This window comes from Leucopleurus acutus (genome assembly GCF_964270905.1).
Source record: "Leucopleurus acutus genome assembly, chromosome: 17".
Classification (NCBI taxonomy): Eukaryota; Metazoa; Chordata; class Mammalia; order Artiodactyla; family Delphinidae; genus Leucopleurus; species Leucopleurus acutus.
Genome location: NC_139159.1, coordinates 41,847,997 through 41,873,806, shown reverse-complemented (window position 1 = coordinate 41,873,806; position 25,810 = coordinate 41,847,997). Strand labels below are relative to the sequence as shown.

The following is a 25,810-nucleotide window of genomic DNA, read 5'->3' as shown; positions in this document are numbered from 1 at the left end:
CCTATCATGTTGGTTCTCACTGTGGATATTTCCCTGGGGATCCCATCCCCACCTGTACTCCATGCTCATCGTGGACCTAGGTTGAACCTGCTGTCTCTGACTAGGTCTCTGAATTGTCAAACCCACCCCTCAAAGCCTATGCCATCTCCTAGAGTTTTATGAGCTACCTCTGCCTCTGTAGGCTGGGCAGCCAGGCCTTTTGAAGGGGGCTAATTATACCTTTCCTCCCTCACTTGGGCCTTCCCTTTAGGGGGTGGTTCAGAAGGGATACAGGACAGTAAGTGCTGGAAGTGTTCAGAGTAGGAAAGGCAACCCTCTGGGATGCTCAAAGAAGTCTTTCTAGAAGGATAGTTTTGTACTGGGCTTTGAAGGCTACATAAGTTTCACTAGCCAGAAAAGAGAGGCTGCTTCACAGAAAAGAAGGCATCTTGCTCGGGGACAAGCCTTACTGAGGAGGGGGCAGGTAGAGGGAGTGGGAAGCCCAGGGGAGCCTCTCGTGGGGTTTTCTTCAGCCCTTGGTGACCTGCTCATGGGTGCAGGTGGGGAGCAGAGAATCCTCTCACCACACAAATTGCATGTCAATAGTAAAATTGTGGCTATGGCTGTCACTTTACTTGCCAACTGTTTTTCTTGCAGATTTCTGATTTTTATGCATAATTTTCAGTGAAAATTTCTGTGATGTGACTTTGATTTTCAGATTTCAAGACCCTCTGCTTTGTGCAGATCAACGTTATTGATATCAATGATCAGATCCCCATCTTTGAAAAATCAGATGTGAGTAGTTATCACCTTGCTTTTTCTTTACTTTGTTCATATTTACCTGACCCCTACTTCTGGAATAAAGACACAAACAGTAGTTCGGGAAAATGCCAGACTTAATATCTTAGTCGATGCACTGGTACCAAACTCAAACACCATCTTCAGTGGAACTCTTCAGGGAACAGTAACATTCACGGTTATAGTATCTGGAAGCATCTGGGTTTTTTATTAAAAACTTTTGCCAACAGCTCATTTATTTCAAGGACTGCTTGGAAGCTACAACCAGTGTGTAGCAGGACAATAAATAGATTACTCCTAGGTCTCAAACAAGCATGTGTAGTCAGAGTTTAAAATTTTGAATATTGCCAATTTAAACTCATTTTGTAATTATTGGATAAGAGAAAAGGGGAAGGAAAAACGAATCTCTGGTTTATGCCAAAAACTGTGCCCAAGACATCTGCAGGAATTAGAATTGGGAAAAAAGAGCAGGAGGAAAATGATCAGTTGAGTATATCAAGAAGAATTCAAGTTAACTTATTATTAATGTGGGGGTAGTTTGATCGATGCTTCCCTTAAAATGGACACCTCTATTTATTTATTCTGGAGAAGAGAGAAGCCCTTTTGGCTAGATTGTTACGTTTGAAGTCAGTTTATGAGGCGGCCCAGAGCCTTGTGACGATGTTCATAAAACACAATAGGGATAAGGCAGGGATAAGGCAGTGACAAAGAACGGGAATTGATTTATGGGAGGGTTTGAGGAGGTAAAAAATGTGACAGTATAACTTGTATAGTAGGCACTGAGGTTAAGCAAACGTGAGAGTAAGAGCCTGTTTCTACTCTGCCTCCATTCTCTTGGGCATTTGATCCTTTCTGTGTGTTGTAGTTTCCTTGCATTACATCTAGACAGTGTTTTTAGATTGAGGGTAAGAGTCCTGCATTGGGAATCTCAGAGCTTGGAAAGGCAAACTGGGCCTTAGAAAGGTGAGTCCACTTCTTTCATTGCCGTGGTCCTTTCCTGGACCCTGCCTGTTACCATCTTCATGATCATCATGCCAGGAGACATGATCTGGGGGGTTTTCAGCGGAGGAGTGGAAGATGGTCTAGGTCAGTGTTAATTAAGAGCACCTGCTTTGGAGTTGGACAGACATTGGTTTGAATCCCAATTCTGTGACCAGCGAGCTGTGTGGTCTTGGGTGGGTTTTACCTCTCCAGTCTTTTGCTCCTCTGTCAAATGGAGATGATAATATAGCTACTCAGTAGGGTGCTTTTTTTTTTTTTTTTTTTGCGGTACGCGGGCCTCTCACTGCTGTGGCCTCTCCCGTTGCGGAGCACAGGCTCCGGATGCGCAGGCTCAGCGGCCATGGCCCACGGGCCCAGCTGCTCCGTGGCATGTGGGATCTTCCCGGACCGGGGCACGAACCCGCGTCCCCTGCATCGGCAGGGGGACTCTCAACCACTGCGCCATCAGGGAAGCCCGGGTGCTTTGTTTTGTTGCTTATCTTTATTGACCACTTATTATGTGCCAGGCATTCAGGGGTTTTATATGCATCGTCTCTGTAAATCACCACAGCACACATGAAGTAGGTTCTGTTTATTATTATTATTATCATCATTATCATCTCCAAGGACAGATGATGAACCTGAGACTTTAAAAAATTAGATAACTTATTTCAGTTCACCCAGGTCATAAGTGACAAGCCTAGGATTCATACCCAGGCCGTTTAACTCTGAAGTTCAGGCTCTTAACCACTATTCCCTGATTGATTTAAGAATTAATTAAAATAACGTAAAGTGCCTGACACATTGTAGGTAGGCAATACATAGTAGCTATCTATTTGTCTCAACTATAATGATAATTACAGTTATTAAACATATTGGATGTGAGTGGAGGGATATGTTTTAGAATCCTATCAGATCTCTGAGACGTTGTGTTTCCTGGTACAATGGATATCAGTCTACAAGTATGACTGATGTCAAAATCAACTGTAACCCACTCATTAATAGAAAAAAACATGCTTGGTAAGTATTGATGCAAACTGTGACTTGTGTCCATTCTGAAACCAAGGAGGCAAGTTTGCCCTTTGACAATTGTACTCGATGACAATGGACATTCTCATTGTTTCCTTCCCCTGTTTCCTTCCTAGTATGGAAACCTAACTCTCCCTGAAGATACAGCCATTGGAACTGTCATCTTAACCATCCAGGCCACCGATGCTGATGAACCGTATACGGGAAGTTCTAAAATCTTGTACCGAATTACACAGGGAGACAGTGAGGGACATTTGGAGATTGAAACAGATCCCGAAACCAATACTGGATATGTCAAGGTTAAAAAGGTAAATAGCACGTTGAATGGAATTTGTCTTTTTCAAAGGTTAATTTACTTAGGACCATTCAAGGACTATAAGCAGAGGTGACATATTAGCAGTGACCTCTCAGGTGTGTGATGGACTCCCGGAACACTCTCAGTCATTCCTGTCCTCCCAAAAGACAGAAGGCAGGATTCTTGTTCTGGGTCTGTCACTAACTGACCAAGTAGCCTTTGCAGAGTGAGGTAGGATTGACAACTAAAATATATAAACTACAAGATAGAAAATTTTTTAGTATAAGTATGTCCCATGAAATACTTGGGACATACTTATACTAAAAAATTGCTTGCTGTTTACCTGCAATTCCAATATAACCAGTTGTTCTATATTTTTATTTGCTAAATCTTGGGCAAGGTGGTGCTCCGGGCTTTATTTCTCTCTTTGCAAATGTGGGGTATTAGACTAGATGAACCCTGTGAGCCCTTTAGGCTGTTAGACTCTTTATTCTAATGGGCCAGCCATTGGCTCCTCTTTAATAATGACTGGAAATTGGTAGGTCTCCTTTAATAGACAAGTTTTAATAAACAAGTTTATTCTTTCATGGCTTCTTCCCTGCCTACCCCTTACTTTCATCTTTTATGGTATTGCTGCATCCACTGGCTCTTGCTTCTTCTCTCCCTTTGTAAGGACTGGGTAGTCTAGAGCCAAAATCTTGATTACCATGATACTTGCTTTTTAATAGAGGGTCTTCCCATCCTTCCCTCAGTCTAATCCCATCCCCTACTGTGTACAGCTGAAGTTTGACCCTTTCCTCCATGGCTGCCTCATTTATGCTTTAGAGCATGTAAACCGTTTACCAGATGACTCAATAGGAAGCAGCGCTTGTCATCCAATGTAGTTAGAATTAAAAGGGGTCAGAGTTACAGCAATTGAGACTTTGCAGACATGGTTGGATGCTGAAGGTTTGTAGGGCAGTGTGTTGGAGGCTGCAAAAGAAAGCTCTGGAGGAAAGTTTTGACCCAGAATAAAGGAAAGCTGAAGTAGAGGCTAAAAATGAAGACAGAATAATTTCACAGAAAATAGATAGAAGCACAGGGAGAAAAGTGCTAATGCTGAAGGAAGCCCTGGGGCAGAATCTCAGAATTCTGATACCATTATGACTATATAACCTACTTCTGACAAAGGGCCTCGCTGAGTTTTAGCTGCGAGGTTTTTGTGTGGACCTACTCAAGACATTAGTATTTTGTGTGAGTCTGACATTTGGAAAAGGTGCCGTAACATCTTCCCCCTCTATTCATGGCTGCCTACATGGAGACAAAGAACCCAGAAGGAAAGGCCAATCTTCAGAGTTTGCAGTGGGTGGTCCAGGCAACATACGTGATCTTTTTGCAGGAGGTAGGGGCAGATAGCTTCTATTCTCCCACAGGCCCAGAGCTCTCTAGGCATCTAAGAGAAGATAAAGCCCTGTCCATCTCAGTATGAATGAGTCCCACATGTCAGTAATTTTTCATGGTGGCTTGTTGTGAATCAAATTAATTGGACCATTTGTGGCTAAAGGGCACCTCTAGGGAAAAATTGGTAACCTTGATGATTAGCGGTAGGTAAGGGCTGGAAGTATCCTCCCACGTGCTCTTGACACGAGGAGGTATGTTACAGTACAGCAGGCCTCTGGCCAAAAACTTTGTCACATCCTTATTTTGTTTGTGGTTATATTCCAAGTGTCCAGAATATCGCCTGGCACATAGTGGAGGTTCAATAAACATTGGTTGAGTTGAATAGATAATTGAATTCTGTGCCATGTACAATTAATAACAAGCTGGGACAAAAAACATCATCCAACTTGTGCTTTAGGCTTGTGACGTCCCAGTTCTCTGTCCCTCAGGCACTGTGGGCACAGTACTCTATTGAGGGGATTCATCTGACTGTCCACAGAAAAGGTGTTGATACACACAACAGAACTGGCGTCCTGGAACTATGAAGGCTATAAGCTGCTGGACTAGCCAGATGCCACACTCTTGTTCATTTAATGACCAAGAGATATACTATATTGTTAACCAAACTGCATGTCTTGAATACCACTAATATCACAAAATCTCTTTGTAGGATCACTTTGCTAATTAACAAACCTTCTAGTGCAGCTTGAGATAGTGTGAGCTCAAAAACTGTAGAAGCTGCCTCTGGAGTGTGGATCTCTGATTAGGATCTGTCAAATGCTAAGTGACAGCCAGCCCAGAGGTGTGGATTCTTGATGAGGATACACTAGATGTTAGCCAACTGCCCCTAGGATGTGTGTACTTACACTGGCAGATGTATGTATTCATACAGTTTTCAGTATTTTAAATAAATTAGACTCTATTATGTGGTTTTTCGCGTGTAGCTTAGCCTTACTTCTAATTCCCTCCCCATTAAGCCATCCATTGCTTCAGGACCATTGTGTTGATCATTTTCTAAAAATTTAAAATCCCAATGTAGACTACTTTTTTTTTTTTTTTGCGGTACGCGGGCCTCTCACTGTTGTGGCCTCGCCCGTTGCGGAGCACAGGCTCCGGACGCGCAGGCTCAGCGGCCATGGCACACGGGCCCAGCCGCTCCGCGCCATGTGGAAACTTCCCGGACCGGGGCACGAACTCATGTCCCCTGCATCAGTAGGTGGACTCTCAACCACTGTGCCACCAGGGAAGCCCCAGACTACTTTTATTTCCTAATATTTTCTTCATTTTTTTTAACGTCTTTATTGGAGTATAATTCCTTTACATTGTTGTATTATTTGCTGCTGTATAACAAAGTGAATCAGCTCTACATATACATACATCCCCATATCTCCTGCCTCTTGCGACTCCCTCCCATCCTCCCTATCCCACCCCTCTAGGTGGTCACAGGGCACCAAACTGATCTCCCTGTGCTATGTGGTTGCTTCCCACTAGCTATCTATTTTACAATTGGTAGTGTATATATGTCCATGCCACTCTCTCACTTTGTCCCAGCTTACCCTACCACTCCCCATGTCCTCAAGCCCATTCTCTACTTCTGCGTCTTTATTCCTGTCCTGCCCCTAGGTTCTTCAGAACTATTGGATTTTTTTCTTTAGATTCCATATATATATGTTAGCATATGGTATTTGTTTTTCTCTTTCTGACTTACTTCACTCTGTATGACAGACTCTAGGTCCATCCACCTCACTACAAATAACTCAATTTCGTTTCTTTTCATGGCTGAGCATTATTCCATTGTATATATGTGCCACATCTTCTTTATCCATTCATCTGTTGATGGACACTTAGGTGGCTTCCATGTCCTGGCTATTGTAAATAATGCTGCAATGAATATTGTGGTACATGACTCTTTTAGAATTATGGTTTTCTCAGGGTATATGCCCAGTAGTGGGATTGCTGAGTCGTATGGTAGTTCTATTTTTAGTTTTTTAAGGAACCTCCATACTGTTCTCCATAGTGGTTATATCAATTTACATTCCCACCAGCAGTGCAAGAGGGTTCTCTTTTCTCCACACCATCTCCAGCATTTATTGTTTGTAGATTTTTTGATGATGGCCATTCTGACCCGTGTGAGGTGATACCTCATTATAGTTTTGATTTGCATTTGTCTAATGATTAGTGATGTTGAGCATCTTTTCATGTGTTTGTTGGCAATCTGTATATCTTCTTTGGAGAAATGTCTATTTAGATCTTCTGCCCATTTTGGGATTGGGTTGTTTGTTTCTTTGATATTGAGCTGCATGAACTGCTTGTATATTTTGGAGATTAATCCTTTGTCTGTTGATTCATTTGCAAATACATTCTCCCATTCTGAGGGTTGTCTTTTTGTCTTGTTTATGGTTTCCTTTGCTGTGCAAAAGCTTTTAAGTTTCATTTGGTTCCATTTCTTTTTTTATTTTTTAAATTTCCATTTCTCTAGGAGGTGGGTCAGAAAGGATCTTGCTGTGATTTATGTGATAGAGTGTTCCTACTATGTTTTTCTCTAAGAGTTTTATAGTGTCTGGCCTTACATTTAGGTCTTTAATCCATTTTGAGTTTATTTTTGTGTATGGTGTTAGGGAGTGTTCTAATTTCATTCTTTTACATGTACCTGTGCAGTTTTCCCAGCACCACTTATTGAAGAGGCTCTCTTTTCTCCATTGTATATTCTTGCATCCTTTATCAAAATAAGGAGACCATATGTGCGTGGGTTTATCTCTGGGCTTTCTATCCTTTTTCATTGATCTATATTTCTGTTTTTGTGCCAGTACCATATTGTCTTCATTACTATAGCTTTGTAGTATAGTCTGTAGTTGGGGAACCTGATTCCTCCAGCTCCATTTTTCTTTCTTGAGATTGCTTTTGCTACTTGGGGTCTTTTATGTTTCCATACAAATTGTGAAATTTTTTGTTCTAGTTCTGTGAAAAATGCCATTGATAGTTTGGTAGGGATTGCATTGAATCTGTAGATTGCTTTGGGTAATAGAGTCATTTTCACAATGTTGATTCTTCCAATCCAAGAACATGGTATATCTCTCCACCTGTTTGTGTCGTCTTTAATTTCTTTCATCAGTGTCTTATAGCTTTCTGCATACAGGTCTTTTGACTCCTTAGGTAGGTTTATTCCTAAGTATTTTATTCTTTTTGCTGAAATGGTAAATGGGAGTGTTTCCTTAATTTCTCTTTCAGATTTTTCATCATTAGTGTACAAGAATGCCAGAGATTTCTGTGTATTAATTTTGTATCCTGCTACTTTACCAAACTCATTGATTAGCTCTAGTAGTTTTCTGGTAGCATCTTTTGGATTCTCTATGTATAGTATCATGTCATCTGCAAACAGTGACAGTCTTATTCCTTCTTTTCCAGTTTGGATTCCTTTTATTTCTTTTTCTTCTCTGATTGCTATGGCTAAAACTTCCAAAACTATGTTGAATAATAATGGTGAGAGTGGGCAACCTTGTCTTGTTCCTGATCTTAGTGGAAATGGTTTCAGTTTTTCACCATTGAGAATGATGTTGGCTGTGGTTTGTCATATATGGCCTTTATTATGTGGAGGAAAGTTCCTTCTATGCCTACTTTCTGGAGGGTTTTTATCATAAATAGGTGTTGAATTTTGTCAAAAGCTTTTTCTGTATGTATTGAGATGATCATATGTTTTTCATCCTTCAATTTGTTACTATGGTGTGTCATATTGATTGATTTGCATATATTGAAGAATCCTTGAATTCCTGGGATAAACCTCTCTTGATCATGGTGTATGATCCTTTTAATGTGCTGTTGGATTGTGTTTGCTAGCATTTTGTTGAGGATATTTGCATCTATGTTCATCAGTGATATTGACCTGTAGTTTTCTTTTTTTTGTAACATCTTTGTCTTGTTTCGGTATCATGATGATGGTGGCCTCGTAGAATGAGTTTGGGAGTATTCCTCCCTTTGCTATATTTTGGAAGAGTTTGAGAAGGATAGGTGTTAGCTCTGCTCTAAATGTTTGTGAATGTTCTAAATGTTTCGCCTGTGAATCAATTGGGTCCCGGGATTTTGTTTGATGAAGATTTTAAATCACAGTTTCAATTTCAGTGCTTGTGATATGTCTGTTCATATTTTTAATTTCTTCCAGTCTCAGTCTTGGAAGGTTGTACTTTTCTAAGAATTTGTCCCTTTTATTGGCATATAGTTGCTTGTAGTAATCTCTCATGATCCTTTGTATTTCTGCAGTATCACTTATTACTTCTCCTTTTTCATTTCTAAGTCTGTTGATTTGAGTCTTCTCCCTTTTCTTCTTGATGAGTCTGGCTAATGGTTTATCAATTTTGTTTATCTTCTCAAAGAACCAGCTTTTAGTTTTATTGAACTTTACTATCATTTCCTTCATTTCTTTTTCATGTATTTTTGATCTCATCTTTATGATTTATTTCCTTCTGCTAACTTAGGGTTTTTTTGTTATTCTTTTTCTAATTGCTATAGATGTAAGGTTACATTGTTTTTTGAGATTTTTCTTGTTTCTTGAGGTAGAATTGTAGTGCTATAAACTTCCCTCTTAGAAATGCTTTTGCTATATCCCACAGGTTTTGGGCCATCGAGTATTCATTGTCATTTGTTTGTAGGTATTTTTTAATTTCCTCTTTGATTTCTTGAGTGATATCTTGGTTATTTAGTAGTGTGTTGTTGAGCTTCCTTGTGTTTGTATTTTTTACAGTTTTTTTTTCCTGTAATTGATATCTAGTCTCATAGCATTGTGGTCAGAACAGATAGTTGATACGATTTCAATTTTCTTAAATTTACCAAGGCTTGATTTGTGACCCAAGATGTGATCTATCCTGGAGAATGTTCCATGAGCACTTGAGAAGAAAGTGTATTCTGTTGTTTTTGGATGGAATATCCTATAAATATCAATTAAGTCCATCTTGTTTAATGTATCATTTAAAGCTTGTGTTTCCTTATTTATTTTCATTTTGGATTATCTGTCCATTGGTGAAAGTGTGGTGTTAAATTCTCCTACTATTATTGTGTTACTGTCACTTTCCCCTTTTATGGCTGTTAGCATTTGCCTTATGTATTGAGGTGCTCCTATGTTGGGTGCATAAATATTTACAATTGTTATATCTTCTTCTTGGATTGATCCCTTGATCATTATGTAGTGTTCTTCTTTGTCTCTTGTAATAGTCTTTATTTTAAAGTCTGTTTTGTCTGATATGACAATTGCTACTCCAGGTTTCTTTTGGTTTCCATTTGCATGGAATATCTTTTTCCATCTCCTCACTTTCAGTCTGTATGTGTCTCTAGGTCTGAAGTGAGTCTCTTGTAGACAGCATATATATGGGTATTGTTTTCATATCCACTCAGCCAGTCTATGTCTTTTGGTTGGAGCTTTTAATCCATATACGTTTAAGGTAATTATTGATATGTATGTTCCTATTACCATTTTCTTAATTGTTTTGTGTTTGTTATTGTAGGTCTTTTCCTTCTCTTGTGTTTCCTGCCTAGAGAAGTTTCTTTAGCATTTGTTGTAAGGCTGGCTTAGTGGTGCTGAATTCTCTTAGCTTTTGCTTGTCTGTAAATGTTTTAATTTCTCAGTGAATCTGAATGAGATTCTTGCTGGGTAGAGTAATCTTGGTTGTAGGTTTTTCCCTCTCATCACTTTAAATATGTCCTGTCACTCCCTTCTGGCTGCAGAGTTTCTGCTGAAAGATCAGCTATTAACCTTATGGGGATTCCCTTGTATGTTATTTGTTGCTTTACCCTTGCTGCTTTTAATATTTTTTCTTTGTATTTAATTGTTGATAGTTTGATTAATATGTCTGTTGGCATGTTTCTCCTTGGATTTATCCTGTATTGGACTCTCTGTGCTTCCTGGACTTGATTAACTATTTCCTTTCCCATATTAGGGAACTTTTCAACTATAATCTCTTCAAATATTTTCTCTGTCCCTTTCTTTTTCTCTTTTTCTTCTGGAACCCCTATAATTCGAATGTTGGTGCATTTTATGTTGTCCCAGAGGTCTCTGAGACTGTCCTCAGTTCTTTTCATTCTTTTTTCTTTATTCTGCTCTGCAGTAGTTATTTCCACTATTTTACCTTCCAGGTCACTTATCCATTCTTCTACCTCAGTTATTCTGCTATTGTTTCCTTCTAGAGAATTTTTAACTTCATTTATTGTGGTGTTTATCATTGTTTGCTCTTTAGTTCTTCTAGGTCCTTGTTAAAGGTTTCTTTATTTTCTCCATTCTGTTTCCATGGTTTTGGATCATCTTTGCTATCATTATTCTGAATTTTTTTTTAGGTAGACTGCCTATTTCCTATTCATTTGTTTGGTCTGGTGGGTTTTTACCTTGCTCCTTCATTTGCTGCATATATCTCTGTCTTCTCACTTTGCTTAACTTACTGTGTTTGGGGTCTCCTTTTCACAGCCCACAGGTTTGTAGTTCCTATTGTTTTTGGTGTCTGCCCCCAGTGGGTAAGATTAGTTCAGTGGGCTGTGTAAGCTTCCTCGTGGAGGGGACTGGTGCCTGTGTTCTGGTGGATGAGGCTGGATCTTGTCTTTCTGTTGGGCAGGACCACGTCCAGTGGTGTATTTTGGGGTGTCTGTGGACTTATGATTTTAGGCAAACTCTCTGGTAATGGGTGGAGTTGTGTTCCTGTCTTGCTAGTTGTTCTGCAGGAGGTATCCAGCACTGGGGCTTGCTGGTCATTGAGTGGAGCTGGGTCTTAGTGTTGAGATGGAGATCTCTGGGAGAGCTCTTGCTGATTGATATTATGTGGGGCCAGGAGGTCTCTGGTGGCCCAATGTCCTGAACTCAGCTCTCCCACCTCAGAGGCTCAGGCCTGACACCTGGCTAGAGCACCAAGACCCTGTCAGCCACACAGCTCAGAAGAAAAGGGAGAAAAAATAGAAAGAAAGAAAAATAAATAAAATTAATAAACTAAAAAGAATTTTTAATTATTAAAATAAAAAAATTTAAAAAAGAAGAGAGCAGCCAAACCAATAAACAAATCCACCCATGATAACAAGTGCTAAAAACTGAACTAAGATAACCATATAAATCAGAAACTAGTCAGTCGCATACAACAAACCCAAAGTCTAGAGTTGCTCCCAAAGGTCACCACCTCAATTTTGGGATGATTCATTATCTAATCAGGTATTCCACAGATGCAGCGTACATCAAGTTGATTGTGGAGATTTAATCTGCTGCTCCTGAGGCTGCACAGAGAAATTTCCCTTTCTCTTCTTTGTTTGCACAGCTCCTGGGGCTCAGCTTTGGATTTGGACCTGCCTCTGCATGTAGGTCATCCTCTGGTGTCTGTTCTTCGCCCAGACAGGAAGGGGTTAAAGGAGCTGCTGAATAGGGGGCTGTGGCTCACTCAGGCCGGGGGGAGGGAGAGGTATGAAATGCAGGGAGAGCCTGTGGCGGCAGAGGCCAGTGTGACGTAGCAACAGCCCAAGGCACGCCGTGTGTTCTACCGCGGAAGTTGTCCCTGGATCACAGGACCCTGGCAGTGGCGGGCTGCATAGGGTCCTGGTAGGGGAGGTGTGGATAGGGACCTGTGCTCGCACACAGGCTTCTTGGTGGCGGCAGCAGCAGCCTTACCATCTCATGCCCGTCTCTGGGGTCTGCACTGATAGCCGAGGCTCGCACCCTTCTCTGAAGCTTGTTTAGACGGTGCTGTGAATCCCCTCTCCTCGTGCACCCTGAAACAATGGTCTCTTGCCTCTTAGGGAGGCCCAGATTTTTTCCTGAACTCCCTCCCGGCTAGGCATGGCGCACTAACCCCTTCAGGTTGTGTTCACGTCACCAACCCCAGTCCTCTCCCTGGGATCCGACCTCCAAAGCCCGAGCCTCAGCTCCCAGCCCCGCCCACCCCGGGCGGGTGAGCAGACAAGCCTCTCGGGCTGGTGAGTGCTGGTCGGCACTGATCCTCTGTGCGGGAATGTCTCCACTTTGCCCTCTGCACCCCCGTTGCTGTGCTCTCCTCCGTGGCTCTGAAGCTTCCCCGCTCCGCCAACCGCAGTCTCCGCCCGCGAAGTGGCTTCCTAGTGTGTGGTAACTTTTCCCCTTTCACAGCTCCCTCCCAGAGGTGCGGGTCCCGTCCCTATTCTTTTGCCTCTGTTTTTTCTTTTTTTTTTTTTTTGCCCTACCCAGGTATGTGGGGAGTTTCTTGCCTTTTGGGAGGTCTGGGGTCTTCTGCCAGTGTTCAGTAGGTGTTCTGTAGGAGTTGTTCCACATGTAGATATATTTCTGATGTATCTGTGGGGAGGAAGGTGATCTCCACGTCTTACTCCTCTGCCATCTTGAAGCTCCTCTCCCTGATATTTTCTTAATCACAATTCTATCAGCACCTGTTCATCTGAATTACAAATGTGCTAACGCAGGTAAAATTCACCGAGGAGCACACACTCCACAACTGAAGCCCCTTGTGCTTCATGAAGCACTTCTGCACAGGCTCCTTTTCTTCTCGCGCTGACTCTGAGGGAGGCGGAAATAGCCCCGCTGTACAGATGAGGTTCAGGCCCACAGCAAGATACAGTCAGTCCCCCAGGGATGGCAGAGTTGGGAACTTGACCCCAGGCTTCTGACTCCCTTCAGGAAATGATTTCTGTTGGGGCCTGGCATTGCCATTTACTAGCTCTGCGACCTTGACCGAATGTTGTAACCTCAGACCTCAGTTTTCTGATCTGAAACATTGGTGAAATGGCAGCACCTTCTTGATAAGCACATTGGAAGATTCAGTGTGAAAATACATATATAGCTCTTAACACAGCCCCCAGCAGGTAGCAGTCAATTTAATGAATGTCCAGCATTATCTTAATTCTAATTAATTAGAGTGAGGGCAGAAGCCAGGATTCCGCCTGTGGATAGATGTGTTTTCACTTCTTGCCAAGGGGACCAAACTTGTCTAATCCAAGAGTCAAATGGTGCCCACTGGGGACTGCTGACTCAGCCTCTCTATGGGAGGACCTGGAAATCAGTAATTTTAGTGCCTGCAAAGTGTTTCTCCTTTACTCTTGCATTACTACCACACTTCACTTTTGACACCAGGTTTGTGGGTTTTCCACACCTCAAGCCATTATCCAACACCAGGCTGATGTCCTACAATTTAACTCAGTTCTGACACTGTCTACCTGGAGATAGCATCAGACCCCACAGGTTAAGGGCTCAGTCCCACAAGACTCCCCCGCACCCCACTTCAAAAGTCAATTGCAAGTCCTAGGTTTTCACCTGTACTTCTGACTGACTGGCTATAAATCAGAGGTTCCCATGACTCTCTCCTTGGGTTGGATCATTTGCTAGAACAGCTCACAGAGCTCAGGGAAACATATTTACCAATTTTTATTTAATAAAAGATATGATAAGGGATATAGATGAGCAGCCAGATGAGGAGATACATAGGGCGAGGTCTGGGAGGGCCCCAAGAGTAGGAGCTTCTGTCCCATGGAGTTAGGGTGTGTATCCACTTTCCCAGCACATGGATGTGTTCACTAACCCACAAGCTCTCTGAAGGCCTTACTTTGGGGATTTTTACTGAGGCTTCATCATGTAGACATGATTGATCATTAACTCAATCTCCAGCCCCTCTCCCCTTCCAGGGGCAGGTGTGTGTGGGGGGGGGGGGCTGAAAGTTCCAAGCTTCTAATCATGGCTTGGTCTTTCTGGTAACCAGCCCCCATCCTGAAACCATCCAAGGAGCCACCAAGAGTCACCTCATTAGAATAAAAGGCACTCCTATCATCCGGGAAATTCCAAGGGATTTAGGAGCTCAGTGTCAGGAGCCAGGGGCAGAGACCAATATATACATTTTTTATCGTTTCACTTGCCCCAAGTGATGCTTAGGATTAAGCAAGTTTTAGAAGCGCTGTCCTCTCTCTGTTTACTGCTGCCCCAAGCTCTCGCCTGTTGTGTGGTAGATCATCATACCCTTGGGACCAAGCAGGTGTCAGGAGCCAGGAAGCCTATTTCTTTGAGCCCTGCCTGGCTCATCAATAACTCTCCTGGCACCCCCTTTCTTGAAATTCAGGGGTTTGTTTTGGCTTTAATTTTTTTTTTATACAAATTTTTGTCACTTCTTCATTATGGCTGATTCTTTTTCATTCTTAGTACGTGACTTATTTTTGACCAGCAAGGGTATCATCTGGAAAACTAATGTGCACTTTTTCCTCATCACTGATGATTGGTGTAAATGTTAAATATCCCCAGTCTCAATTCCTTTCCTTCGGCACTTTATCTCTGCTTCCAGGTTGAATCTAAATCATGGGGTTTGACCTTTTGAGCAGTTGTATGCAGAAGAGCGATGGTGGCATGAGCATGTGTTTTCAGCTTACCTGAGGAGTAAGTTGCCCAGATGGGCCCGAGGTAATCCCAAGAGGCCGTGAGGGTCTCTTGACCTGGCTTTGCAGACCTGCCATGTCATGAAAGACAGTGTACGTGGTTTGACAAGGCTCGTCCTTGATTCAACTCTGCTGATTATCATTTGCAAATTTAGCATCTTCCATTTCTAATTTTATCCCTGGAAAACTTGGTTCAGTGTTTTTCCTGGTGTGAAAGTTAAGCAGACTGATTGATGGCAGGCTGATTCTTCCATTCAGTAAGTGTTTCAGGAGCACTGACACCCTCTCCTAGGAGGGTGACTCCCAAGAGACTGACAGTGGTCTCCCTGCCCAGGTCAGATGAATTCAAATCCATCCCTCCCATGGCTGCTCCCAGAGTTAACTTTCTACAACACAAATCCCCGCCCCTTGTCAGTCTTGTGCTCACCACCTCTCTCTGCTCATCAAGGATAAAGTCCCAACTTCTTAGCTTGATGCATATCTTCTCTGTCATCTCTCTCTTCTCTCAGCTTCACATGTTCTGTTCTGGTAACACAGGCTGCTCCACCTCTGCAGATATACCATCTCATTTCTTTACCCCTCACCTCTGGTGACCACATGAAGGGATGGAAAAGCCAGGGAGGGGCCTTAGGACCTGATGGTAAGAATGGGGGGTGTGCATCCTCTGCCTGAGCACATAGAATGCTGTGCTGCCTGTCTGAGCTTGGGTGTGGCTGGACCCACAAGGAACAGAGTGCTGTGTCCTTTATCCGCACGGCAGGCTTGCTCTGGGGGCCGCTGCCTTCCTGCTCCATCAACCAGATCTTCTCAGTTTGACACCCCTGCCCTTATCCCCTGAGATGATGAATGGGTCCCTGGAAGTCAGATGCTCCAGCTTGCACACACCTCCTCACAAACCCCCAGGTGAGCGGCCCTTTCAGACCACGTGGCAGTGATCAAGAGGTCATCATGGGGTTGTGCCCTGCGGGCAATGGGTGCTTATGTCTATGAAAAACCTCATTTTTACATCGTAGCTAGCTTACAAAATTTTATATCCTGTATTTTAACAAAAGTCAATTGATTCTTATTTTCTATCTCAAATGACCTTGAGTCTTCATACTTAATTCTTTCTCTTCCATATGGGCAAACTTTCTATTATACTTTCTTTTGAACTAGAAATTGGGTTGTGATGTCGTGTGTGTTTGTGTGTACGTGGAGGAGAGGGTTTCTAGAGAGTGGGGATTTTCTCCAGAATCTCTTTCCCACTGGAGTCTGCGAGGGCTTGAGAAGGACCAAGGCCTTCTCATTTTTATCTATCCTAATGGATATACTATGGGCACTGCATGTCAGGGAAGTGATGAGAAGCAAAGAAGAATATAACACAGTTCCTCTCCTCAGAGAGCTCATGGTCAATAAGGATCTAGAATACATAACCAAACAATTAGAATCCTGAGTTAAGTATGATGCGATTACAGACGACATGGAGCTCACCCATTTGTGGATAGAGAGGAAGGTCCAGGGAAGCCAATATGGAGAGGACAGCATTGAGTCAATTTTTGACTGAGTGGGAGAATTTTTTCAGATGTTGGGGAAGGGCAGGCCAAGCTAATGCAATCATGTGTCAATTTTTCTCTTCATGAAAGGATACTACCATTTTTGTTTAACTGATGAGAAACTGATATAAACTCAGGTTAAAGAGCTGACAGCTCACCAGGAGATCCTGGGTCCTCCAGGCCTGGAAGAGTGAATAAAACAGTGCAGTTCCCATAATCTATAATGTGCCTTTTGGGCTTTACTTTGGTTCCTTCATCCTTTTTGAGGTCATGGGTACCTTTGAGACTCTGACAAAAGCTATATATCCTCCCCCTACCAAAAGATTCACATATGAACATATGTATTGTTAAACAACAAAAATTCAATTGAGTAAACTTAAGGATCAAATTGGCTTTATTAAATACTTCATAAATCAAGTGTCATCCCGTTTAGCAATTAGAAAGAAGCTCCACCAAGCTGTAGAAAAGAAAAGATTTTTTAAAGGCAGAAAGGGGGCGGACAAAGGGATTTATTAGCAAAGAATGCATTGTTTCAGACAAGGCTGCCCCCCTAAGGGGAAAAAAAGGGCCTATGGGGTGGATTACCTCACTAGTGCTGACCAGATAATTCAAGACTGACTGGTTAAAGGTTGCATTCCTGGAGCAGGGATTGAAACTGCAATAGGTTAGTTATTAAGTTTTGATTTGCTTACATGGGGTTTAGCACAAGTGACTCCATTTTGGGCCTGCTGTTTCTTTTTAACAATTTTCCCCTTTTGATCAGACTCTCAGCTTAACTGAGAGATGTGATCAAAATGTAAGGCATTAAATGCCACTATCACATACCTCTCTGTAGTTCTCTCAGCTTCTGTCGATCCTCTGTGTGGTACTCACAAGTCATAATGTTTTTTTTGCTTAATCTCTGTGATAGTCACAGGCATCAGCTTCAGGTTCACAATTTTTAAGTTGGTCATTCTCTTTGTCTCTTTTCTGATGCTCTAGTCTTAGGGAGACTTGGTAGTTAGCAGTTGTGAGCATGCATTTAATGCTTTCTTTTTCTTTTTTTTTTTTTTTTTTTGCGGTACGTGGGTCTCTCACTGTTATGGCCTCTCCCGTTGTGGAGCACAGGCTCCGGACGCGCAGGCTCAGCAGCCATGGTTCACGGGTCCAGCCGCTCCGCGGCATGTGGGATCTTCCCAGACCGGGGCACGAACCCGTGTCCCCTGCATCGGCAGGCGAACTCTCAACCACTGCGCCACCAGGGAAGCCCTGCATTTAATGCTTTTGAGAGAATACAGCACATGAGGGCGAGTACTCTGATTCTAACAAGCAGGATAATTCCCAATGTTTGGAGAGCACTTTGGAGCCATGGTCCCCAAGACCCAAACCAATCAAATCAAATAAGTCAAAGAAAGACTCCATGGCAGAAGTAACCCTTTTAAGCCAAGAGGAGTGGCTTGCTCAGTGATCTTATGGAACTGAATTTCAGCTTCCCCAGAAGTGTTACTCCAGGTGCAGCAGGTGGTGTTGGCCACAGTGCAGACACCTCCTTGCTCAGCTAAAAGAGAATCAAGGGCTATATTATTATCAAGAACAACTTGGGCCAGAAAGTCTAAAGATTTTTTTGTTGGACAGCTATTGCTCTAACAGAGGATTTTTCAATATGTTTCAATATTTTCAAGAGTTAAGGAAAGGTTCCTGATCTAGTCTCATTTACATATACTCTTTTTTTTTCTCTCATTTACATATACTCTTAACTGGGGAAGTATGGCCCTGCTAAAGGAAGTGAATCCTGAGTCATGAATACCTCTTGATAATTCCTTTCTAACTCAATGATGTAAATCCAGGGGAGTCAACCAATGAGGTGTCTCAGTTTGTTTGTGAACAGTTAGGGGAGCAGTTAGATAACCTAAGAGACATTGCCTGATATGTACCAGCCGTCTACGTACATAAGAAGAATGACAACCACCACAGACAAAGATAAATCCTGTCGGGACACAAATCACTTCCACCAAGGTGGCACTGTTAATAGATTCACTTGCAGGGATAGTTGCATTTGCCTGTTCAAGCTAGATGTCAGTTAGGTTTTCTCCTAGCCTGAAATAGTAGTTGTTTTAAACTTCAGAGGTTACCTCCCTTAGCAATGGCCTGGAAGATACAGATGATGGTGTTACCTTTCCAGGCTAATGCCAGAGTAAAAGAAAGGGAAAGAAAAAAAAAGTTTCTTGTTCAGTTGAAGTGTGAAGTCTTGACGTGGTGTCTTGGAAGGAAGCATCTACCTCAGGGTCAGCTACTTCTCTTCCCAGTCAATTTGATTTGGAGATTTCCAGCATTTGTATAAGACCAGATGTCAGGTGGAGTCTTCTTCAGCTGTGAGATGTGTATCCAAGGTTTAAGACCCTGAAGTTTGGCTGCCATCAGGGTAGTGAGGAGGACCTGGTATAGTCCCTTCCAAGGAGATTCAAGGGCAGTCTTTGTTCTTAGTGATTCCAATTCAGAAGGGTGGGAGAAAACTGGAAACATTAGTTTGGAAAGTTGTAGCCAGATATTTGAGGAAAGTAGAAAAATTCAGGATCCAGTCCAGTTTACAGGTATATAACAAATCCTTAAAGATAATTAGCAGGATTAGAATCTAATATAGATAAAGATGCAAACATAATTTATTAAGCAGTTAATAAATTTAAGCACTTATTCCTGTTTTTTAAAAAAATTCTTTTTAAGGATAATCTTACTAAAACTTAATTTGTTTGCATTAAATTTGCCTTGATTATTTACATAAGTGCAGCAAGAATAGTGATTGACTATATAAGCTCTTTTTAAGATTGCTTTGCTGGAACCTTGGAAGCAAGGTACTCTCTGAGTCTATGTACATCTCTCTCAAATGTGACAATTCAGTCCAAGCCTTGGTAATATGGTCAATGTTTCCAGTTGTGTTCCATTACAGGAGAACAGATTCTTATTGAACTTATGTGAATGACTACCTATATTGCCATGAAAAGAATACATTAAGAGTTTCTAAATTCTGGAAAGATCATGTAGAAAAAAATGTCATTTTTGTTTACAAAGGTATAGTGTATCAATTGCTGTAAGTCATAGATTGCTTAAGTGAAAAGATTTCTTTAAATCTGGAAAACCAAAGCATTAAGGAACCAGCAGTGTTTTAAAAGTCATACAAATTATAATCAATCATCCTCCTCATTTTATTTAATCCAATGTAATTAATACTTGCTCTGTTTGAATCGAGTTTTTCCACTAGTTCTGGAAATTCTTACTCAGTTTAGTTTTATGATCTTAAAATGATCAGAGGGCTTCCCTGGTGGCGTAGTGGTTGAGAGTCCTCCTGCCAATGCAGGGGACGCGGGTTCGTGCCCCGGTCCGGGAAGATCCCACATGTCACGGAGTGGCTGGGCCTGTGAGCCATGGCTGCTGAGCCTGCGGGTCCGGAGCCTGTGCTCCGCAATGGAAGAGGCCACAACAGTGAGAGGCCCGCGTACCGCAAAAAAAAAACAACAACAAAATGATCAGAAACCTCTATTCTAGAATACCTGTCAGAGTCCTTTTTATGGATTTCTCTGAAGATGAAGCAATTTTATAGGAACGTTTTTTGCAAAAGCATTAGAATAAAAAAATTAACTATCTGTAAATGACAAAATCCTTAAAATGCCCATTATTAAAGATATGATGAGAATTCATTATAATGGAATTGACAAGGAAATTTGGTTATTTTTGTAATATGTAATGTTTAAGATAATAATTACAATTATGACTGATAACATCATACCAGGAAATAATAGATTTCCAGGAATTTTATCCCATTTCTGCAACACTTATAACATGTATCTATACAAATATAACATAAAGAAGGCTCAGTATTACTTGTTTGACGATTTTTCCCATGTAATTTAACATATCAAATAAGCCTAATTAGTGTCACATCTCTCTTTTTATAAGGAGAAAGAAGAAATCTTTTCTGATTTTTCCAAAGGCCCTATGGAAAATCCCAAAGTTATTTCCAGGTCAAAAAGACTTCACTTAGAATTTGATTTGAGGAAGTTTGCCAAAAAATTCAAAAGGTTTTGGACACTTGGCTAAAAAGGATCACAGATCATTATGAAACAATACTTAATTATCCACTTAATTATCCAAAGTGACAATAAAAGATTTCAAGAGCAAATGCAATAAGTTACATACTTCTGAGCCAAACTTTGCTCTTTTAATATTGAGAAGACTCAGTTTACTTAAGTAATCAAAGACCTGATAATAAAGATATAAAACACAAAAAATTATTTTGATAAAACACAAAATCTTTGCTTTCCAGGCAGGTTATTTTAAAGATAAAGAAAATTCTTTGTTTAAATTTCTTATTAAGAGTAGATCTCATTTATTAGTAAATCTAATAAAACTTTGTCCTTTTAACAGAGGAAAGAAAATTAAGTTTTAGTTTTACATAAGTATACTACTGGTATTAAAGCTTATTTTAAAACCCTTATAATAACAATTTAATTTTTAGCCAACTTGGCCACACAAGATTTCCTCATTTTCCCTCTCTTTTTCTGTTTCTCTCTTTCATTCTTCTTAACTTCCTATATCCATAGTTTGTCCTTTTTTTCCTTCCCATTTTGAAATAACTAGTTTTACTTTAGAGCAAAATCACTTTTATTTCCCTCAACAAAATGTATCTCCATACTTCATACCCTTTTAACCAAAAAAAAAAAAAAACTCCAAAACAAAAAACATATCCAATTTTCCTTGCATACAGAGTTGTTTCTTATTATTTTTATATATTGCATATTATATAATATATATAATATATATTATATATTGCATATATTAGAATTCTTAACCCTTAGAAACCTTAATTTATAGTGAAAACTTAGTAAGCAGTTGTGAACTGTTCCACTAGCATTCTTTAGATTAGCAAATTTGTGAATACATTTCATAATTTTTAGAAATACATGCTTCTTCATAGTAAAATTTTTAATGTGGCAAAAACCATATATACTAATAGAGCCAAATGTCTTTAGTTCCTCTGCAAAAGGAAACCAAAAGTAGGTAAAAATCTACGTTCAGTAATTAATGTTTTAGTATTTTATATTATTTAGAAGTGATCTAGATATTCAATGAACTTCTATCATTTAATTTAGCAAAATGCTAAGGGTGTAAGTTATTAAAGAGAGACTAAGTACACATACCATAAAATATAATTATTGCAGAAAAAAGTTTACCTAAAAACTCTTATCCCACTTACATCTATCTAAATCACTTGCTCCCAACTATTATGTTTAGATTACCCATGAAAACTTCATGAGACATTAGACAAAGTCAATCATCACCATAAGCTTTTTTTTTTTAATTTTTTGCTGACAAACTTTGTAACAGAGATAACATGGACTTATTTGACTAATAAACCCATGTAGAATAAAATTTGTGTGCCTGTATTATATTCAGTGTAATTCTAGACACATTCTATTTTAATCAAACCAGCAACTTTAAATTAACTTTGATATAAAATATTTTCCCAGGATATATAAAACTGAAAAACATTTGGATTAGCCTCTATTATATTTTTGAGACTTTCTATGAAGACTAAATTTATATAAATGCTTGTTTGTTTAAGCCAGCTAAATAGAACTCTTTTGTAAATGAGTTTTAGCAATACCATACATCTGCAACACACGTATATGTAGACACACACGAACATACAGATGGATGCAGAGACCTTATCACATCTGTTTTACTAGTTATTAGAAGAGTTGAATTTAAGTTGCTTTTTTTGGTCCTAAATTTCAAATGACCTTTCCCCTTTTTGTTTTTCTTCTGATAAAACTTACCTCCCTGAAGTTTGTACTTTAACATTTACATCTCAGAGGCACAGGGAAAGAATGCAAGTTATAAGCCTTTTAAGATAAAATAGGGGCGGTTTGGAGATTGGTAAAAGGAATAGGTGAACTTTGAATCGCCTCTAGAGCTGCATATCTAGTTTTGCAAAGATTTGTAAGATGAAAAGAATTGCTCTTGATTCCTCAAGGGATTGGTTTGAAACCTAAATGACATCATCAATAGCTTGTCAGTTTCAGCCTGTTTAAATGGTAAATGCTTCTGGCAGTATTAAAGAACTCCATGGACCCAAGAGGTATCCTCAAAGAGGGTGCAAAGGTTACTACCTTTCTAGGATCCAGAGTTACTCCAAAGATAGCGAAAGGAAAAAACTGACAGCCTGCTTGCCCTAGGCAGGCAGAAAGCCAAGCTAAGCTCTTATTTTATTAATAAAAGGTAACTAATTAATAGTTTCTTCAGAGTGGAGAGGCAATTCAGACAGAAGATTACCAGAATGAATATTCAAATAAAGGAGGATGGAGGGGAGCAGTAGGAATTATATCAGTCCTATAGTCTTTTTTGGGCACCTTTTATATCTCTAATTTTTTATTAGCCTTTTGCAATGAAATTTGCAATGACACTATTTTGGAAATTTTAAGTCTTTTGGAGGCTTCTGCATGCCCATTAAAATAGGTATTCCTTGATTTTAAGTGCAATTCTTTTTTTTTTTTTTTTTTTTCGGTACGCGGGCCTCTCACTGTTGTGGCCTCTCCCGTTGCGGGGCACAGGCTCCGGACGTGCAGGCTCAGCGGCCATGGCTCACGGGCCCAGCCGCTCCGCGGCACGTGGGATCTGCCCGGACCAGGGCATGAACCCGTGTCCCCTGCATCGGCAGGTGGACTCTCAACCACTGCGCCACCAGGGAAGCCCTAAGTGCAATTCTTAAATGCTTTTATCTAATTGGAACGTTTGCTAGGACCCTTAGCAGCAAATGGAGTTCAACTTCCATTACTTTCCGTTCAGCCATATTTGGGACCTCAGTCTGATGGTTACCAAGCCAAGTTCTTATGCACAAAATTCTAGGTTGTCTTTAGTAAAATTTTGGCCATTTTTTGGTAGGTATTTATAGCTCCTGAGACATAGTTTTTAGACATAAAATAAGCAGGTATGCTGGAAGGTGGCGCACTTAACTCTTTAGCGTTTATGGATCCCATTAGCTATGCTGAACTAATACCTAAAAGGGCTGTGCCACTGACCTGGGGATTGTGCATTGTTTTACCATGTATTGTACCTTGTTGCACAGAAATTTTCTTTAGGTTGGCAGGTGGTCTGTATCAATCTAACCTGTTCTATGACCAACTTATCCTAATACAGGAGTCTTTGAGTTAGGTGGTGAGCATTCTAACAGCCCTTAAATGCTCCATCTGTACCCACCAAATTTTGCAGCTTTTTTTTTTTTTTTTTTTGGCTTCTGAGATCTCTGCTAGCAATAGCCCTTATCTACACAAAATAAGACAAACAAACATGTACACCTTAACACACCAGAGGTAACCAAGAGAAGGTTGTGCACACCATCAGCAATTCCCAGCATGGATTAAGTCAACAGATTGCAGTAAATGGGGACTGTGGACTGGAACTAGGGAAAGGGATGCTATACAACCGCGGGGAACTTCAGACAGAACCAAGGCCTAGGGACTCAGATTCTGCATGGAACCATCAGCCAGCTCAAGTTGACCCACTGAGCCCTGGACTGGAAAGCCAAGTGGATCAGGAGCTAAACACAAAGAGAGCGGAGCTCAGAGGGGTTTACCCCCAGCTCTTGGAAATGGCAAGAAGGACAGTGAACTTAGAGTTTTTGAGGGGTACCACACCTGTGTCTCTCATTGTCGTCAAAGCTGTTGTAAGTCTCCTTCAATCCCACCACTGCCACCAAATTTGTTAACAAAAATTCAGCTGAGGAAATGTAAGGATCCAATTGACTTTAAATGGATTGGGCATTAGGAATCTAGCACACAGAAGGAACCTCCGCCAAGCTGTAGAAAAGCAGAGGTTATTAAAGGCAGAAAGGAGGCGGAAAAAGGAAATTATTAGCAAAGAATGCATTGTTTCAGGCAAGGCTGCCCTCCTAAAGGGAACAAAAGGGCCTATTGGGCAGATTACCTCACTAGTTCTGATGAGGTAATTCCAGGTTGATTGGTTAAACGTTGCATTTCTGGGCAGGGGTTGAGACTGTAATTAGGTTAGGTATTAAGATTGGGTTTGTTGACATGGGGTTTAGCACAAGTGACCCCATTTGGGGCCTCCTGTTTCTTTTTAACAATGCAATATTTAGATTTTGGTTTCTAGGAGTTCATGGATCCCAGGAAACCCTTTCTTTCCCCTTTAGAAGCCCTACTTTAGGGTCTGTCTCACTCCTCAGCAGGTCTCTAGGATTAGGACTTTTTCCCCATAGAATTATGGATTCTGCCTTGAGAGGAACCTTAAAAGAATGTAAACCAATTGTTTGGGTGATATTTAAAAAAAAGCACAATTGCTTAAATGATACTTAAGTCCTTTTATGCTAGCCTGACATGTATTGTTTAAGCCTATTCTTTTTTTTTTTTTTGCGGTACGTGGGCCTCTCGCTGTTGTGGCCTCTCCCGTTGCGGAGCATAGGCTCCGGACGCGCAGGCTCAGCGGCCATGGCTCACGGGCCTAGCCGCTCCGCGGCATGTGGGATCTTCCCGGACCGGGGCACGAACCCACGTCCCCTGCATCGGCAGGCAGACTCTCAACCACTGCGCCAGCAGGGCAGCCCCTATTCTTTTTTTTTTTTTGCGGTACGCGGGCCTCTCACTGCTGTGGCCTCCCCCATCGTGGAGCACAGGCTCCGGACGCGCAGGCTCAGCGGCCACGGCTCATGGGCCTAACCGCTCCGCGGCATGTGGGATCTTCCCGGACCGGGGCACGAACCCGTGTCCCCTGCATCGACAGGCGGACTCTCAACCACTGCGCCACCAGGGAAGCCCTGTTTAAGCCTATTCTTGAAAGCTTCCAGAGTTAGGAACTTGCTTTTTGAAGCAACTCTTTCTGTCTTGGGTAGCCCTAACCGTTAAATTCTTCCTCAAACTAAACCAAAATTAGTTTCTTGATTTTCATTCCTGGTCCTGTCCCACATGGCTTGAACCAGAGCAGATCATCGATCTCTTGATTGTGTCTGCTAAACTCTCCCACCCTCCATGAGTTTAAAGTCTTTTATTTTGAGGTTTAAGTCCTGAGGTTTCTGGGAAATCATCCTCCACCAATGTGAAAATCTTGCATAAGCACTTCCCAATGACTTCTGAGAACCATCTTGAGAGAATCAGTAAGTTTCTGCTAAATGAATGAATTACTCAAGGGTTAATAAATTTGAGGAGTGCTGCACTGATTTCCTCTTCTAGGAGAGTCTGAACACACATTAGCATATTAAAAGTCCTGAGAAGTCCTGCAGCAAAAACTTTTCCATGGCTCTATTATCCTGAAACGTAAGTTTTTGCTGACACTAGATTAAGAACTGCTGCTCTGTAAGCGTTTTTTCAAGGAACATAGGGAATGAATCTTAAGAGAGCTAATTATCCCCCAATTAATTTTCCTTCTTTTTTTT

General features: G+C 41.1%; 1 protein-coding gene across 1 annotated transcript in view; it reads left to right on the top strand.

Moving 5' to 3' along the window:
• CDH17 (cadherin 17) overlaps positions 1-25,810 on the top strand; it is a gene marked incomplete at both ends in the record, with an annotated part of 87,892 nt that overhangs the window by 46,068 nt on the left and 16,014 nt on the right. The window contains 2 exons of the mRNA XM_082858957.1: positions 698-774; positions 2,904-3,095. Coding sequence (XP_082715083.1) covers positions 698-774; positions 2,904-3,095 — 269 coding nt within the window. The remainder of the gene's footprint in view (positions 1-697; positions 775-2,903; positions 3,096-25,810) is intronic.